Source organism: Oenanthe melanoleuca, chromosome 1 (genome assembly GCF_029582105.1).
Source record: "Oenanthe melanoleuca isolate GR-GAL-2019-014 chromosome 1, OMel1.0, whole genome shotgun sequence".
Taxonomy (NCBI): domain Eukaryota; kingdom Metazoa; phylum Chordata; class Aves; order Passeriformes; family Muscicapidae; genus Oenanthe; species Oenanthe melanoleuca.
In genome coordinates, this window is record NC_079333.1 from 84,529,898 (window position 1) to 84,549,031 (window position 19,134).

General features: G+C 42.8%; 1 protein-coding gene across 5 annotated transcripts in view; it reads right to left on the reverse strand.

Moving 5' to 3' along the window:
• The window catches only part of FHL2 (four and a half LIM domains 2), a 53,609-nt gene that overhangs the window by 20,445 nt on the left and 14,030 nt on the right, over positions 1–19,134 (reverse strand). For 2 of the 5 annotated variants that reach the window (XM_056490539.1, XM_056490548.1), the window contains exon 1: positions 3,299–3,505. The exons of 1 other annotated variant lie outside the window; for it this stretch is intronic. Coding sequence is in view for 1 of the 4 variants with exons in the window: in XM_056490520.1 (XP_056346495.1) it covers positions 3,996–4,016 (21 nt within the window). In the remaining 3 variants the exon portion in view is untranslated. Of the gene's footprint in view, positions 1–3,298; positions 3,506–3,995; positions 4,099–19,134 lie in introns of those variants that run through there. 2 more of the 5 variants (XM_056490520.1, XM_056490529.1) reach the window with 2 other exon arrangements.

A 19,134-nucleotide genomic window follows, 5' to 3' on the forward strand; every position in this document is an offset into this window, starting at 1 on the left:
ACAGGAATTTCATGCCTTTGTGCAATTTGCTGCTTTCATTATGCAAGATGAAGTGAAGAAACATTGGTGGGTTTTGAGCCCCTATGCTTATGCTTGCTGAGGGTCTAAAACTAACACGCCATCAGAGTGATACCTTAGACCTTTCTCTGCAGTGGTTGAAACTTTAAATTCAAAAATTTCCCATGAAAGGGAGTGGTGACTATGTTTACATCAGTGTTATGCTCACCTGCCTTCCTCTTATGGCATATTATTATATGCACAGTAACCATTCAGCATCCTAGTTTATATAATCATAATATAGAAGGGTATGTGAAAAGGAACAAAATTAACTTTTTCACCTGGCAGGAGTATTTTGATGTTCATCCTTAGGAAAAGGCTCTAGTGGTTTATAATAAAATTCTGTCTATATATAGCTAATTAATATTGTTGAGATGTTAATACATCAGTGGCTGTCAATGTATCCAAGATTTATTTTCATGAAACCTGTCATTACCCTGCCATTTCACACTCTCACTTGGGGTGAATCTGCATCACAAATAACTGTGCATATGTAAATTAAATATTAAAACTACACCATTAGAATTAATCACTCTAAAAATGCAAATTATGAGATTACCCCAGTCTCTGAAGCAGTATCCAAGTGATGGAAGATGATTGCCTACAACACTACACCACTCAGAGTTTGTCCAGAGATGCTCAGGACAGATTTACCCATCAGAGAAACATGAATGAGACTTAGACCTGAATGTTCCTGGTCCATGGGGACCTTGACAGACTGTGGGCATGCTGGCCAGCAGCAACAGGCATTGCCTGTGGCTGATGGTGCTAACACTCATCTGACCTTCCCTTAGCTCTGAATATCCTGGCCCCTGGGAGCTGAGGCAAGGCAGGGAGGTGAGGACATCAGCAGTAACATATTCCTTGGCTCTGGGGCTCAGAGCTCAATGCCCAGGAACTGAGCCAGGGGTCTCTTGTGAATATAGGTCTTTGCAGCCCTCCTCATCCCTTTCTTGTGGGATGAAAGCTGGAATTTGCAGTGCAATGAAGCAGAAACTATCATCAGCCCTTACAATTATAAAAGTTGTACTTTGTCATCAATGTTTTGGGGTTGTTGTTTTTTGGTTTTTTTGTTTGTTTGTTGATTTATTTTGCTTCTGACATTCAAAGCATGATGGAATCCAGGCAGATTGTGCTGTGTGTGATCAAAGAAATTGTCTGATCTCTTTTCTAATGCAAGGTGTGCCATCTGGGAGAACTGATGTCTGTATGGACAGGAAAGATGTGATTTCAGGGAAAGTGCTATCCCTAGACTTCTCTAAGAAGAGGGAAACAGACCTGAGTTCTTCAATTGGGAATCACCATTTCATGCTCTACATAGTAGGAGCTTCATGTGGACAAAGAATATCTGACACAATATAGCCACTGCTGTGAGATAACAGTGATTTCACAAAAATTAGTAATATATCCCTGTAAATCCAAACCACCTGGAAGTGTCTATTTGGTTCTTGCCTATGTAGCACTGCTGATTTCTGTGGGAGCACATTTGGCAGAATGGTGAGAACCAAAATTAACTATATTTTATCCCAGCACTTTAGCCATCTTTTTCAAAAGACCACAAGAACTGGTCCACCCCCTAGCCTGTAGTATAGCTAGTAGATGGAGATGTCAGGTGGAACCCCAAGTAATTTTCACAAATTTGATTCCTCAACAACAGCATTTTATGTCTTTTCAGCTGCCCACTCACCACAACCACATGTTGGTTCACAAACCAGAGATCATTTTACCCTATGGCTAAAATAGAGTTTTATTGGTGCTCTGATGAGATTTTGATAGTAATGCTATGGTATGTCTGGAACTGAGTTTTTAATATAGCAACTCATATCCTTTTAAAAAAAAAATTCTCCAAATGTGACCAAGAATTGGTCAGGTTCTATTGAAAAAGGAACCTTTAAAATCCCTCCTCTGCCAGTTATATTTACAGGTGCACAAAACAGACATAAATGTTTGTAAAATAAGCAAATACGCACTTTTTTTTTTCTTTTTTTTTTCTTTTTTTTTTTTTTTTTTTTTTGCCTTCCATATCCAAACACCTGAAGCAATAATTTTAAAAGTTTACCATCTGGCTGATAAAAGGCACAGTAAAAGGCACAGAAGATTTTGGTCAGAAAGCTGAGAGTCCTGTAAATTTAGGAACTGCTGAAAATAAGGTTCACAGCAGAAACCCAGAGACAACCTTAATTGTAGCATTCTTTCACATTTGGATGCATTTGTATATCTAAAAATACAGCCTTATATTGGTCCTTTTTAGAACAATTCATATTCAAGACAACATATAAATGCGCATAATCATCAATAAATGTTACAGCTACTGACCCTGACAATCTCAATGTCAATTAGCAACGTTAGTTAATATACCTCTAGATTGGAGTCAGGGGAGTGGCAATCACATTCTGACTTGCTGATATATACATCTTTTTTAGCATTTGCTGTCTGGTGTACTCAGCAAAGCTGTGTATGTCTCTGTACACTGCAAAGCTGGAATATGCAGGTATTTGATCAACCTAAATAAAAGCTATATTCCTTGAGGGCAGTAAAAAAGTTTGGAACAGCCACCAATGCAGACAATGAAAGTTAGTATTTCCTTTATTATGTACACAGAGAAATCCACGTTAGTGTACAGTAAGGACCAGGTTATTGGGCTGCACACTCATGCACAGAGAGAAGCACATAAAGAAGGGATGCAGAGCGATTAACTGGGATTTGTATTCTAATTTATTCTCCCCACATAAAAAGAAGCAATACGATGCTGACGGCTCCCCGTTTTTCCATACACAATCTGTGCACACTGTTTCCCTGCAAAGAGGAGAAACCTTTGTTTCATGTGCATCTGCTCCTGCTACAGTACAAAAATGCTCCTTTGTTGAGCTCGGCAGCAGGAGTGCACGGAGGTGTAAGGAATCTCAGACTCCATCTCCCACTTTTTATCACCTTCCCAGTGGATTACACACGCAGCACAATACAAATAGTTACACATGAAAAGACCCAGCGCCTCATCAGCTCGCCGATGTGTCGCTTCATTGACGGACACACAGCAGTAATTGCTGCGATGAGAAATTTGTCATTTTGTCCTCTTCACACCCCTCCCCGTGCACTCAGGAGAAAGGGGGACCTGCAATCTCCCTCCTCGCATCCTTCCCCACCAACCCCCTCCTCCTCTCCGCACCCTTTGTTTAAAGCGACACCCCCAAAGACACGTTCTGTGGGTAGTGGGAGCGAAGGGGAAAAAGGGGATATTTACTTACAGAGCAGCAGCGGGCAGTTAATGCCACCTCCCGGAGCGGGGACAGGGGGTCACATCCATGTGCAGAGAGCACAGTGGGCTGGCTGCAGGGGAGAGCTGTGCAGCCGGTCGGGCTCACCCGCGCCTGCAGCGAGCGGCTCTGTCCGCCCCGGCTCTGTCCACCCCGGCTCTGTCCGCCCCGGCTCTGTCCGCCCCGGCTCTGTGCGCCCCAGCGCTCCCGGCCCCGGCTCTATCCACCCTGGCTCTGTCCGCCCCAGCGCTCCTGGCCCCGACTCTGTCCGCCCTGGCTCTGTCCGCCCCGGCTCTGTGCGCCCCAGCGCTCCCGGCCCCGGCTCTGTCCGCCCCGGTTCTGTCCGCCCCAGCGCTCCCGGTCCCAGCGCTGTCCGCCCCGGTTCTGTCCGCCCCGGCTCTGTGCGCCCCAGCGCTCCCGGCCCCGGTTCTGTCCGCCCCGGTTCTGTCCGCCCCGGCTCTGTCCGCCCCGGCTCTGTCCGCCCCGGCTCTGTCCGCCCCGGCTCTGTCCGCCCCGGATCTGTCCGCCCCAGCGCTCCCGGCCCCGGCTCTGTCCGCCCCAGCGCTCCCGGTCCCAGCGCTCCCGGCCCCGGCTCTGCCCGCCCCGGCGCTCCCGGCCCCAGCGCTGTGCCGACAGCGGCTGCCGCCTTCCCCAGCCCGGAGAAACCCCTCGCTATCATTTTACCATATAAGGAGACAAAAGCATCGGAGACTCTCATTCTTTGAGGCGCTCTGCAGCTGGTGTTCGACACTTTCTCTATTCCAAGGGTGTCGATGCTTCCCCCTCCTAAACATCTTGTCTTTCTTGGCCCCCTTCCTAAAATAAGGCTCCCTCTCCCCTCCTCCAGCCTTTGTTTCTCTAAACCCCTGATGCTTATTAATAACACGGCTTTGCTGAATCTCGACCCTTACAGAAGAATAGGTTTTACAGCAGCACCAGCCCATTTGTAAGGCTCTTCACCTGGCTGAGAATAAAGTCCTTGGTTAAAAATGGTATGAGGCTTTATTTGCTTTGGTTGTTTTGCCTGCTGAATGTCTTGCCAAAGAAGAGTGAAACAACCTGTCTCTCTTCTTTGTGGAGAGGTGCACATTTTTACAAAGACCAAGCGTGCAGACATTTCTTTGTGAGCATTCAGACCCCAGTCTAGTTTCTCTCCACCCTTTTTTCTTTCCAAGCTTCCCCATAATCAGGAGGAAAACGAACAAAAGCAGGGGAAATCAATGAAACCAAACCAACCATCTTTTTGTAGGAGAAAGCCAAAGGAACAGATTGTCTCAGCACATGCTCAGTACCCAGTTGAGAGCCTTGCCAGTGTGCACATGCTAGGGAGAGGGGGAGCTATTAATCCCACTATAATCAGGAACTACTTTTTCTGCTACAAAATCCAATTTCATTTATCGACCATTCTAGCAGAAACACATTCTGCTAATCAAAACAGTGAGGGTCCTGGGAAACCTCCCAGAGGGAAGAATTTGGATCAGAAGCACGTGGGAGATGTCTGCTCTCTGCAGCTTGAGGGGTGGGCTGGGGAGGCATTTCAGGATAATTCTTCAGTAATGACTGATGCTTGCCAGAGGGAGGTGCTTTAATATGAATGCTTTCAGCCTAAAGGGAAACCAGAAGGATTAATATGTAAAGCCCATTATCCCAAGAGAGTCTTGTTGTTTTACATCCAGAAGACGCCAGGTAATCCAGTTTTGGGTACAGGGTTCTGGCATGTGCCTGAGCAGTGGTGTAGATGTGCACATGGGTTAGATAAGGGCTTCTCCTGCAAAACAAACTTTTACCAGAACCCTGCCCTGTACTTGCTGTCCTCCTATGCACCCAAATGAAGTTGGGTTTGGAATGGGGGTGAAATGTGTTAGTTGATCTCAGTGCTGCTCCAAATCTAGAAAAGCACAGAAAAAAATGGTGGGGCAGGGTCATTCCTAGTTCTTCTACCAGAACCCAACTCTCCTTTACAGATGTGAGTTATTTTGATGACCAGCAATGATCTGCTTGTCAGTTGATCCAGCCTTTGCTGTTGAGTTTTCAAAACACAGACATCGTGCCCTGGAGGATTGACAACGGGCATACAGGATTAAGAATGCCATGGCAATTCAATCTTATTTAAGTCAAAGCTGCTGCACTCCCCAGCCTCATGGGGAGTCCCTGACTCTTCCTTTGAATTTGCAGTGGCACTGTTAAATGAATTAAACCAGAGAGTGAAAAATTTTCATTGAACTCGTGAGCTACCTTGGAGATGCGCCTACACCTTGGGAGAGCTACTGGTTGGGTTTCCAGTCCCATCAGTGACTTTCTGATGCCCTTGAACAGGACATTTCATCTTTCTGTTCATTAGCTTCACTATCTGTGAATATAAAGCTCAGGACAGCCAAACTCATGTGTAAGTTGTTAGGAAATTTACAAAGGACTAGCTAGGGCATAAATATAACAGAAGTAATAGTTTTTCTCTTTTAGGTTAAACTATTGCACAGTGGCAAAAATAATAATTTATTTCCATCTTAGTTACTGTTCTTACCTCTGATTTAGTAGTGTACATAAAAAAGGAAAAAGGCCTTGAAGGTGATTAGAATTGGGCTATTTGATTACAAACTTTTCTAAACAAACTAAATATTTGGAATGTGCTAATTGATTTTTTTTCAATGTCTATGATATTTTTATTTCCACATCTGTCTGTTGACAGCTACTGCAAGAAGTCTGTGGTCATACAAGACAAATGTTTTCCACAATTATAAATTTAAATATATACTGGCTCCAGCTGAAATGATTTAGCTTATCAGTTGCAGGTCTGGGTTGACTTAAGGAAAATAAGGCAATTTTTGCCTAATTTAGTATAACACCTCTGACTCTTTGAAGGCAGAAGAGCCTCTGCTGATTTAAAATCCATTGATTTGTGGGATCACTATGGGACTTGACAGTCAGCAGCCTCATCAAGACTGTGAGGAGCTGTGAGAGGGATGAGGAAGGTTCCAGGCAGCACCTCCTCTCATCTCATGATGAGCTGCATGCACTCCATCAAACACTACTAGGGAAAGGATAGGGAATGTCAGACCTCTCACCCTCCTTCAGGACCACTCACTCCACATTTATCTGTCAAGTAAATATTCATCAGAGGGATTGGCAGCCCTCCTCAGCCCCTTTCCCACCAGAATAAAATCCAACAGGTGTGGGTGGATGGGTGGGAGAGCCACAAATTCCATTGATTTTCAGAGAGATGGGGAGGAAAGGGCAGGGAACCTTTCACTAACAAATTTATTATGCAACCCACTTTTTCTTTTGCAATATCTGTATTTTATTTTTTATTTTTACTTCATTGGTTCTCTGAATAACTAAGCAGAGTTCAAGCATCTTCAAGGCTTCAGAGGAGTCAATGCAATGAAAACAGGAGCAGTGCTTCCAATGGGGGCCTAAACCAAGAGTGGAAATGCAAGTATTGTACAGTGATTTAGAAACTTATCCTATGGTTTATATTTTCCTCATGTATATAGCATTTATTGCTTGTTCTTCAGTGATCTGTGTGTTTAAAAGGTTAATTCTATGTGTAGAATGCTGTACCCCCACATGGGGAACAAAGGTGGAAACAGTACCTTTTTCATAGCAGGACTTCCCAATGGTTTTACTAAGCCTTCATCAGTCTCACTTCAGCTGCTGGGCTGATGCTGGAATAACTATAATTTCAGAACTTATCTCCTTTTCTAGCTGAAAAGAATGACTAAAGAAAAGTAGTGGAAAGAGACAGTTGGAAGTGGAATAGTTTTATTTCCCCCAGTTTGAGACACACAGAAATATAATGTCTCTGAGAGGGCAGGGGAGGGGAAAATATACACTTTTAGGTTTGAAAATGGCTTTTACTGGCTGATTCCTTACTCCACCAATTTATCCTGGAAACTATTAAGTTACTCTATCAGAATTCAACTAATCCCCTTTTTGATGCTTGAATCTGTGTAACACAAGCTGCAGTTGAATATGAGAGGATGCATTTAGGAGAGCTGCTATTTTTGGCACTGCTACTTAGGAAGGAGTGTAGACTAGTGCAGATGTTGCATTTTAGTTCATTAAACCTAAAATAACAGCTAGGCAATATTGAATCTTCCTGACATTTCATTCTCATAAAATGCTCACAGATAAGTATTTTCCCCAAGATTACAAAGAATTGTAAAGGATAAAAAGATATTTTCAGCATGTATTTTCTTTCCCAATTCAGTTCCGAAGTCACAAGGTTTTTGCAATATTCTGATCTTCCTTTCTTCCCGTAGGCGACTTGAACCTCAAGTAGAAAGACACATCAGGTAAGAAATATCAGAGTTTCACAGATTCTGATGAGGGAATCTTTGGACAATCCATTAAAACAACCCCAGCAAAGGCAGATAGAGAAAGTCTGTCTGCCTTGGGATGATGCAATACTTCTATTATTGATGTTTAGCCTAAATCAATGTGGAAACATTAGTGGTTTAGAAACTCCAATCTAATATGTAAGAATACTTCCATGTTTGCTTTCTTAATATGTTTGAATAGCTTTCACATGCAGGGTTAAACAATTTTTTTCAATAATTTAGAAAAAGGTGCCATGGTTCACTAGCATCAAAGAACATTTGTTTTTCATAGTAAAAGTTATCTTTAGAAGGATAATATGATGCTATGTGATAAGACAGATGATTGAGACTCAGATACAAGTGTGTCTCTGTGATAGCATGTGATATCTCTATGGTAGCATGGTCTGGCATATAGACAAAAGCATTTTAGACCATTATGGCCAGTTTGGACAAAGATTTCATTAATTTTTCTGAGCTAGTCAGAACTTTTGATGCAGTTAGCCCCAGTTTCATTCAGAGAAATCTATCTCCTGAAGGAGATATCCCAAAGTGAATATGGCAGTGAGATACCTGTCAAAATGTGGGCTGTCACTTTCTGTGTAATTGCTCCTGTACCCTTCTTTCTGTGGACAATTGAGAGGGCTTGCAATGCATGACCCAAGCTGTGTCCCTTTTTATGCTGCTTTCCTCTATCCCAGCTGAGTAGACAAACAGCTTTTATCACTGATGTGCAGAGGAATACAATTTGATCACAGAGAGATGTAGTGGTGCTTGACGAAGAAGCAGACAGAAGACCAGAACAAACTTCAAGAATCAACCCAGAGCTTAAAGGAGTGGTGTCTGCTAAGGAAAATCCCTCTTGTTGACAGATGAGTTTCCAAAAGCTTGGAGGGGTGAGGCACCATTTAACAGAATTGACAGGTCCTTCACTGGACAAGCAGCATTCTCAGAAAATCTATCCCGGGAGCTCGTGGATTTAAAAAAAAAGCCATGCAAAGCCATTGCAGGATAAAGGCAGCCCATCAAACAACTCCCCAAGCAGTAGCTGCCTGTACCATGTGGGGCAGCCACCCTGAACAGCCCTCACCAGGCTGAGAACTCCATGAAGAAATAATGGAGAGTTACAACAAAGAGAGTGGAAGACAACAATTCTTATGTCTTTCCCCCTTCTTTCCCTAGCATCCTTTCTCATTCTTTCCCCTCACTAGGGAATGGATGGTGCCTTTACTTTTAAGGAAACTGGAGTGAAACGTTTTGGTCTTTGCCATCTTCACACTTCTTTACTTTCTAAGTGTTAACCAAACCCCTCACCTCCACTGTTTGTTCATCTGTAACAACAGTAGAGATCTTGGTGACATGTCTTCAGAAGTGCTTTGGGATAGAGAGACACCCCCCAACAACAGGTGAGGGATCATCATATGACTCTAAATTATCATAGTGCAGGGACCTGTGCAGAGGAGCTCTTGCTTCTTTCCTTTCCTCTGGATTCAACTTGACTGCCATGTGGCAGATGGGAAGAGCCTTTTGGGTTTCTACCCCTGCAGATGGAATCTGGGATGTCAAATTACCACAGAGGTTGCAGTAATTGCTGGTCTTCTGAGCTGGCAAGTACTAGCCCTTAATTTAGGATTTATTAATTTTAGTATAATCATGATTTATCATTCCCTGTTCCAGACGCATGAAACAAACACTCTGTGATTGTTCCAATAAACTAATCACTCTGAGTTTCTGACAACACCAGAGACATGTTATTCTGGAAAAAATAGCTCCTATTCCCTGTGCTCCCAGCAGCACACTTCAGCACTTTGAGGCAAAATCCCCTTCCCATAGTCTTTCCTCTTCTCACTGCCTCACTGCTCATGGCTTCTGCAAAACCTTTCTTCTGTGTGTATAATTTGCTTCTGCTTCCCTTAGGACTTTTTCTGCCTGCACTCCTGATAGCTGTTATCACCCTCTGGAAATAACCAACAGCAACTTTAGAGACTACCATTTCACTTTATCAGACATCCAGAGGCTTCAGGAACTTCTGAGCAAAGACAGGTTTGAAAAGCTGAGCAGCTGGCAGACACCTTAAAAACTTACCTAACTTACTTCCAAGGCAGAAGTGACAATGTCCAAGTCACTCCTGGCAGATCTTTGTCTAATTTGCCCCTAAGGATTAACATTAGGACCAAGGAAGGAAGGAAGATTTAGACTAAAGTCTAACATTCATGCTTGTAAAGGATGAATAATGTCAGGCAGAACTTGTCTTTGTAGTTATTCAGATCACACCATGGCAATGTGAGAATCACTGAAAGAAGGGTTCCTCCAATTTGTTATGTTGCTCTTGGGAAATGTCTTGGGAAAAAAGAGAGAAGATAATGTAATGATGTCTCTTCATAATACTCTGCCAGCCTCCAGCAACTTTTGGCTTGGGGATTTCTCAACCTGGAGGCAGTATATCCATACTGAATATCACTTTCATGAACTTGCAGTTCCCTCATGGCTGCCTGAAAGGATATTCACAGTTTCCAGTAACAGGTAGCTCTACTCTGTGTTGCTGAAGAACCATCCTCCTCGTGTTAATTTGGAACATATTACCTGCTAGTTTCATCTGAGGCCTCCTAGGTCTTACCTTTGGAGATATAATGAGAAACTGTTCTTTATTCATATGCTGCAGGCTGTTCATGTCTTTGTCAATCTTTATCATATCTCCCCTCAGCCATCTCTCCTAGGCCAGAGTGCCCCAGTGTACCTCTTCAGTCTGTATGAAAGCTACTTCTTGTGCTTTATCATTCCTCTTCAAACTTTTTCAATATAACAGTTTAGCTTTTCAGGTGATGTGGCCAAAACTCTAACATTCAGTTTGTATTTTGGCTGCTTGTGTTCAGTTGTTTTGGTTATGGTTTTTTTTTGTAAACCTATACAACCTCTAAATTTCACACCAAGCTAGACATCTCAGAACCATTACTTAATGGCTAGAGTTACATTTTCCCTCCACATTCACTGTTTTATGCTCATCTACATTCAGTTTGAGATGCTGTTCTAGTGTCCACTCACCCTGTTGCCTAAGATCCTTTGCTCTCATCTGGTTTCTCAGTCTTAGAAGAATTTACACTAATAATCTGCTATTAATCTCTACTGTAAAACCTGTCTATCTTTCAACTGGTTTTATGTTATACATGCAAATATTTTACCTCTTATCCTACTACTTCTTAAGTGTTTTTAAGATTTTGGGGTGAAGGCTCTTATTGAATACATGGAAAGGGAGAAATAGGGAGATGCTGTCAACCAAAGATCTGCATCTCCATGCTGTTTATTATCTTACAGGAACCTGATGGATTTGCAGAACATGATTTTCCTTGCCAAGCTACATTGACTTTCTCCCCATGTATCATATTTACCCAGCTTCTCTACCCTGTGTAATAATTTCTACTCAATTTATCAGTCTTACTAGGCTCTATTTCCCCCATTTTCTCTTGGAAGCATTTAAAAAGGCTGACGGTGTATTGGATACATTCAGGTGCTCAGCTCTAAGTCTGTTTTTAATAAAAGACCATGGACTATTATTATTTCAGCTAATTCATCTTTCAGTCTCTTTAAATCTGTTGGATGAACACCATCTGGTTCTAACATTTTCTTCCTATTCTTTTGTTTATTTGCTCCATCCCTCTTCCACAGACATTTCAGCTTGAAATAGATCCTCTGACTATACCCACAAGAAAGCATTCTGCTGCAGGAAGCTCTCCAAGTTCCTCACAATAAACACAGGAGCAAAAAAGAGATATTTTGCCTCTTCTGTTACAGCCATCTCTTCCTCAAGGGCTGGCTATCTGTTGGCCCTATCATTCCCCAAACCCTTCAACTTGCCTAATATTCAAAAGGAGCGTAGGTTGCAAATAATTTTCCAAATTACTTCAGACTCATCCTATTTTGATGTGAGTAGAAACAGTCACCCTCTCCAGTCTGACCATGACTGGGGACATCCTGATTTGAAGAAAGATCCTTCTGTATGGCAACAATTATTTTTCTTCCCAGCTACTGCTTGTATACACTACAGATAAACTGAGAGGGTCAGAGATGTAGGCTCAGACATATATTATGATTGAGTATATGAGCTTAGATTGTGCACTTTGAAGTAGAGTACTTGCTGCTGATCCTCTTAGGCCTGTGCTTACTTTGAACCCTGTAAGTGCTCAGGCCCTTTAAATAATAGGATTAAAGTAATCATTTGATTGCTGATGTGAATTTCATGTCTACCACTTCACATAGAGCTGAAAAAATATACCATCCATTGTCAGCCTGATAGGCATATGGATTGTGTTTGTCTCTGCCAAGCTTATATTCCCATGGCTGTCTAGTGGAGCTGCTCTCTTAGTGTGAATGAATTCAAATGTGAGTAAAATGAAAGAAAGACTTGTAAGAATAGCTTGTATTGAAGATTAAGTGTCTCTTGCTGGAAGATAAGTAATTTTAGAGAGGAGTCAGAACTCACATTATGAAGCAGTGCTAGTCCTCTTGCTTGTCACTAACATCTAAGCATAAAGTCCAGTGAGTCCTGGTGAGGTTGCTACAGAGTAAATGCCTTACATGACTGAGCACTGCCCATCTGTGTGTCCCTGAAGAGCCTGTCCACAATCATGCTGACTCTTCCACTTATCCAGAAGGATTTCCAGGAGCCCAGACTCCTCATTTGCAAGGAAGAGTTTTTAACATTTGGATATCCAGCAAAAAATATGGGGAAGGGACTGGCTTGTCTGGCAGCAAACAGCACTGGCAGGCAGTGGGAGCTTCATCTGCAGGAGAGGGCAGAGGAAGACCTGTGAGGAGGGCAGACTGCTCTGCCTGGGTGCCTACAGCACTTCCACAGCCATGCCCTCACTGCTTCTCCTGCCAGCTTTCTCTGTGAGCTGCACCCAGCCCTGTTTGCTATTTCCTTCAGCTGCAGATCCATCCTACATTTGCATTAGTGAACACAGGACAAAAAGGCACCATGGCAGCATGGCTGCCCTCAGATCTGGTCCTTAGAAGACCCTTACTTCTTTTTTCTGAATTAGGAACAAGTGCCATTTTTCTCCCCTAAAATGCTGTTAAGAGAAGAAATACTCAACAGTGTATTTCAGTGTATTGCAGGTCGTGCAAGCACATAACAAATCATATTTTTAACCTGTGCTCACACAAATTCCTGAGTGGGGCTCATGTGAAAAGTACAGCAGAGTTTGTTCTGAAAACTTCCTCTCTGTTATTGTTCTGTACCAGAAGTGCCATGCTATATCTCTCTCTCTGTATTATAATTAGTGTTCTAAGCCCCTGAGTGTCCTGCTGCCTTCTACACCCAGTGCTGCAGGCTGGGAGATGTGCTGCAATGGAAACCATGCATAGGGAATTAGGAAACCAAGCATTTAAAAAATGGGATAAATAACAGAATAATGGGCTTCTGTGTGATGGCATCTATGGCTTGCAGGTATTTCTGTTTTCATATGGTAATCTCTAGGCATGTTGGGCTTTGCTTCCCTAGCCACAGACTACCAAAAACTACCAGTCAATGCTGTCAATGCTTCCCTCTTACAGAAAGCATGCAAATTTCTAGGAAGACTTTGGGGAAAATCTGTTCAGCTTGCAAGGAATGTGCTGATCTGAAAGCCCAATAGCTTTGTTTATGGAGTGTGTGAGACAGCTTCTGTCCCCACTTACGTGCCCATTTTATTCTCATGACAAAGTACTTATTTTCCTTTTTAAAGGAGAGTTTTACTCTCATTTGTTGTGATATGGGAGTTCTACAGACACTGCAGGAAAAAGAAAGAATATTATAAAAGAGAACCTGTATAAGTGGCTTCATAAAAAATATTGCTGAAAATGTGAAGTGAAACTGAGGGAAAATAGTTTTTCTTCTAGCTCTTCAGTTCCACTAATTCTTGGTAAGCATGTCTTAACAGTAGCCAGTAAATCAACCTGCAGCAGAAAATTTTGAATTTTATTAAGTTGATGGATCCCTTTGAAATGTCTATGGTAGTCCTCCTTCCATGTTTGACAGAGGGAGTTGAGCAAAACCAGGCAAAATTGCTCCAGCTGCTTTCAGAAAAGCTAAGACTGTGCAATATGACCTGTGCTTCTCAGAGCTGATCAGCATTGGATGATGAACATTGTTGAAACAGCCTGAGATTTATCAGCATGAAACTGTACTCATTGTGATATAAAGCCAAAGATAAAATATTGCAGTCAGTAATAATTCATCTCACTGAAAAATAAATGTGTCAGAGTGTCTGTGGTTTGGTTAGACAACACACAGCCACAAAGAAGGAAAAATGGTAAGAAAAAATACGCAAATGCACTTTTGTGGTACAAATCTACACGAGTTTGGCACTATTAAAATTAGGAGGAAAAGAAAGAGATCTGAGTTTTGTTAAAATAATCCATGGATGCATCTGAGAGAGCTCCCATTGATTTCTGTGGGGCCAGGATTTCACCCCCAAGTCAGTATTCACATCCACTTCCTTCTCTGGTTTTCTTCCTTGTGAAATAGCCTTTTGCATTTTCTGCATTGAAGAAGAGTTTGAATGAGGCTGCCCCCTCACAGCCTCTTGCCAGCTGCAGTCAAAGGTCTGCCTTGTTCTGATGGCTTGCTGTTTGCAAGGGAAAAAGTAAAGTTATTCATCCACTAATCATAATTTTGAATGCTAGGTAAGAACAAAGTATTATTGTTGGAGATTGCCTTTAGAAACAGCTTCACTTTGGAAACAGGCTTTGGGTCTTTTTGTTTAATTTCACTTTTAAATTCAAATCCCATGAAAAATTGCAGCATTAGTATGTATGTTCCTGTGTTTTGTTCCAGCTAAAGACTTTTGGCCAACACAGCTTTTTAAAAAAGCTAATGCTTTGCTGTACATGATTGGAATGCTGCTTCTGCTTCTTGTTTTTAAAAGGGAATACTGTCAATACACTAGTGGCTGCAATATTTTAATTCTAAGTGCCCAACCAGGATGATTTTCTCATTTTTATTGTTTTAGCCTGAGGCTTGGAAGATAGACAAAGAATTTGAGGACATGAGAAAATTTCTATTATGTGAGAAGTGAGACTACTCTATTAAATATTGTTGGTTTTGTACACGATTTCTTTATTGCACAATTTACTCTGGAAGCACATCAGTTTAGCTTAATATCAAGATGTTGCAATAACCAGATGAGTGAAGGCAGCTGGCAAGTCCCACTGGTGTTCCTCTAAAGCACTGCATTCCCTAGTGGGACACACTACCTTTGGGCTCCAGGTAAACTCATCTCACCAGAGGGGAGCAGAAGGTTGGAGCTCTGTGCAGATCTGACCAGACCATGCTGTAGTGGCAAGATGGTTATGGCTGGAGAGCAGGGACACTGGCTGCACTGTCTGCAGAGGTTAACCTTCCAAGGCATCCACGTGGGGACAGTGAGCTCCAAGACAAGGTAAGTGTATGTGCAAATAAATTGATATTTTACATTACTTTACTCTTCCACTTAAGTTATGTGCTGTTCTTGACATGAAAGCTGGAGCAAAGTTGTTTCTAAGCACATTGTCTCAGCACTATCTATACTTACTGTCACAGTCCCCACCACCATAAACCTGCAAAGCTAAACCAGATATGACTTATTACATGAGAACATCAACCATGGCAGTGAATGCCTGTCACAGGTGAGGTTGGATAAGGGCAACCTCAGAGTCCATGTCTTTACTCATAAACCAAATAGTGCCAGGATGTTCCCAGGCACTGAGATTCAGTCACCTATGCTATGATATGTAGGGCTGTCTCCCCTGGGCATGGCCTAAGAGCAAATCCTACCCCAAGGATGTGTTTTGGATGTCTCCACCTGATTTCAGAGGCCATGAGTGTGTAATGACCAGGGCTGCATTTCCTGCAGGAGCACAGCCAGGCACATGCTGCCATGGCAGAGCCCAAGGGACAGCCCTGGGACAGACCAGAGTGCTGCTCCAATGGCACAGATGTGAACACCTACTTCTCATCTCAAGTTAGCCAAGCAATCATCTGACCTCCTGCCTTTGAAATCCTCAGGTAGGATCTGACCTCAATCCCAAACACTTTAAGGTGAGCTGTGCTTTCCTGCCTTTGGGTGATGTCTGAGTCCTGCTGCTCAGGGTACCAGGGACCTGGGATCCTGTCAAAGCCCATGACAGACTCAGCATCTGTAAAAACCTGTATTTCATTAAAGTTCTTCAATAATGGAATAGTAAACAAACTCTAGTGCAGTGTTTGATACCTTTAGCTTTTAGGCTAAAAGTAAATTAATATTTCTTACCTTTGTGTCATATTTTGTGATCCTTGGATTTAAAAGCCTTTGGTTATAAGAATATTCATAATAAAAATGTATCTGTAAATGAATCCAAACAAATGTATGCACATGCACAAATAATCTTATTTTCCCTAAAAGGTGTTCTTTAACTGGCTTGATTTAAAAATTAATGCTCTCATGAGATGAAGTTAAAAGAAATTTAATGTAACAATATCCTGATAATTGGCATTTAGCAGTTATTGCTAATGGTATTTTACAGGCTAGTTTTGATGAATTCCTGCTTTGACACACGGTTATGATTCAGTGCTTTGCTTTCTTTTCCCTTTTCCCTCAGCTGCTGTAATCCATAACAAGTAATTGTTTAAAACATGAAATCAGCAAGCATCACCTGTAATTTTCCTTTTTTTCTTTGATGGTCTGAAACAGGAAAAAAAAGTAAAATGTTCCTTCTTTCTGTCCACTTTTTCCCCCATTATCTATTCATTTTGCAAACATTCAACATAAAGATGAAAATGCTGATAGAGGGGGGAAAAAAAACCCTCCAAAAACTAATTAAAAGCTTTCTGCCTGAAGTAATTCAGTTTGCTGTTCAAACCAAGGAAGTGTATAGTTAGATATGGTTGTGTTCCTTGAGAACATGAAAACATGACAGTGTATTATTAGTGGAGAAACTAAAGAGCAGCTGCTAGTTAGCACCAACAGCAGACTGGGAAGACAAAGAGAGGCTCTGTGTGTGTGCCCTGGCAGCAAGAGAGGAACAAACCTCCTAAAGTCCACTCTTCCCCTGAGAGAGCAGCACTCCCCTCAAGGTGTCTATGCAGAGCCCTGAGAAGTGATGGCAAATGGCAGGTGGGGAGGAGAAAAGGGCTCAAAGGACAGTGAAAACCAGAACAAGGTGCTGTCTTACCTTGCTGCAGCTCAGTTCTGCCTCTGCTCATGAGTCTGTGAAGGAGAGAGGACAGGACAGATTTACCTCTTGATTGGATTGCCCAAGCTGTATGTTTCGTAATTAGGCAGTCAGGCATCTGGCTTGGGTGAGCTATAAATATAATATCTCCAAAAAAAAAAGCAGCAGCCATGGGCAGGAGATAAGGGCTGCAGCATCTCTGTGCTAACCAGCCTTTTAAGGCATCACAGCCAGAGGTGCATGAGAGCCCCCATGGAAAGGGCTGCTCTGCTCTTGAGTAGTGCCAGCCCATCACATTACTGCATCTGGGAGTCCTTCAGGAGGTGCTGCAAGGCACCCCGAGGAGATGGCAGAATTTCAGGGCTCAGTATTTTGTCTGAGGTATGAGCAACTCTAATTTATCAATCAGATTATTTGTCAGGCCTTTGGGATTGACAGAAACACCTTAAGGAGTGCTGACTGCTTTGTGGATGCAACAAACTCCAACACTCGTTCATCTGTCCATCTGTCCACCCCAGGGGTGCAGGGTAGTTTGTGTCTTGTGTCCTGCTTAGTTTTGCCCTGCATCTCCTTGTGCCACCTCACCACAAAAGACAGCAGTTTTAGAGATTAGCCTGGGATCAGAAAGTAAATGTGTGTTTGCAGCAGGACTGCAGCTCAGGAGTGAACTTTCTGCTCAGGACTTGTCATACCTTTCCTGTGTGATGTTGGGTGAAGGGAATACTTGTACATAAAAAAACCAGCAAGATGTTTGAGGTGTAAAAAAGCTCTTCTAGTCGTTCCCATGGGGACACTCTTGCTGGCTGGGGGAAAACCTGTCCCAGCAAGGCTCAGTGTAGAGGTGGGGTTACAAGCTGCCTACCTCCTTGCCAGTATTGGGTCCATCTCTGCATTTCAATGCACTTCTGCAGAGAAAGTTGTAGCAGAGACATGGTCCTTGGTACAAAGTTGAACTATTTTAAGGTGAGGAAAAGGAAACCTCTTTGTAAGATGAGGTGGTGAAGAAGTAACATCAGGCAGACTCTGTGTGCAGGCAAATTCTCCTTTCCACAGCAACATACTCATCTGAAGAAGTGTGGTGCTGTAGAACAGAGGTTGCCAATTGCTCCTTCCCCTGGCTGAAGCAGCAGTACTTGATGAGGGATTCAGATCCTTTGCTGATTTATTTATTAATTCCATGGTCCTGAAGAACACCTCATTCCCTTCATTTCCTGCTTCTCTCTCTTTTTTCAGAGCTCTGGTTCAGCAATAGTCCTTAGGAGAGAGCATCACCTCCCATCTTGTCTCTGAGCACTTTGGGCAGCAAGTGTAGGTCAAGCTGCAGACTGGATACTGACACAAGCTGTGTGCCAGGCTTTTGGCATGACAAACTGATTTATGGCTTGACATGGAGCCCAGTCAGGTTTTGTGGTTTTAACTCCAAACCAATGAGAAGCTGGCATCTGAGGCATTCATCCTACCATTAAAAAGCTCACAACAGCATGTCCTGAGCCTCTGCCAAGCAACATGGTTTGACAGCCTGAGTCAAGCCTCTGGCAGAAAATGATTTTCACACATCTTCTTTTATCCCTTCAGAAATGCCTGGCTTCCAAACACTATGGATGAGGAACATGACCTAGAGACTTTGGTTAGGGAAATAAGAGAAATATCCCTCAGGTTCCTGGGGAAAGGATTGTTCATCCTAGATCTAGTGGCCTTTTGCCTCACATTTCTTTAGCTACCATGTAAACAGCCCTTTCACATTTCTCAGAACAATAAACAGTTATGAAAAGCTGTTTAAGAAGCAAAAATGGGGTAGTTAAGACATATGTTTGGACAGCTCTGGAAAGCCTCAACCTTTTCATGTTAGCCAATATTTTTTGTTTGCATGATTCAAAGGTCCAGCTGATGTTGTAGAAACAACCTGGATAAACGATGGTTGTCCCCTGCTCCAGTCCAGGATGTTCTGGGCACTAATGACATCTTAAATCCCCAGGTGTCAGCCTGACTGAGATCTGGTGTGCACATCCAGCAATCAGGGACCAGCTTGGGGTAAAAGTTCCAGAGTACTTAATCTAAAAACTTAAGATGGATTGCAGATCTGTTAATGCAAACTTTACTCTTTCTCTCTGATAAGAGCAAATGCTCTCTAAAGCTGGTTACCTCACATTATCCTGCTGGTTAAACTGTCCTTGTTCCATTTTGGGTGTTGCTCTTGAGGACCCTCACCAGGGAAAGGACTCCTGGAAAAAGGATGCTGCCAGGAAGATAAATCATCAGCAACATGTCAGGCCTTGATCCTGTGCTCCTGGCAGCAGGTGACAGCTCAGCCACTTCCTGAGACAGGCAGGGGAATGCCCCCA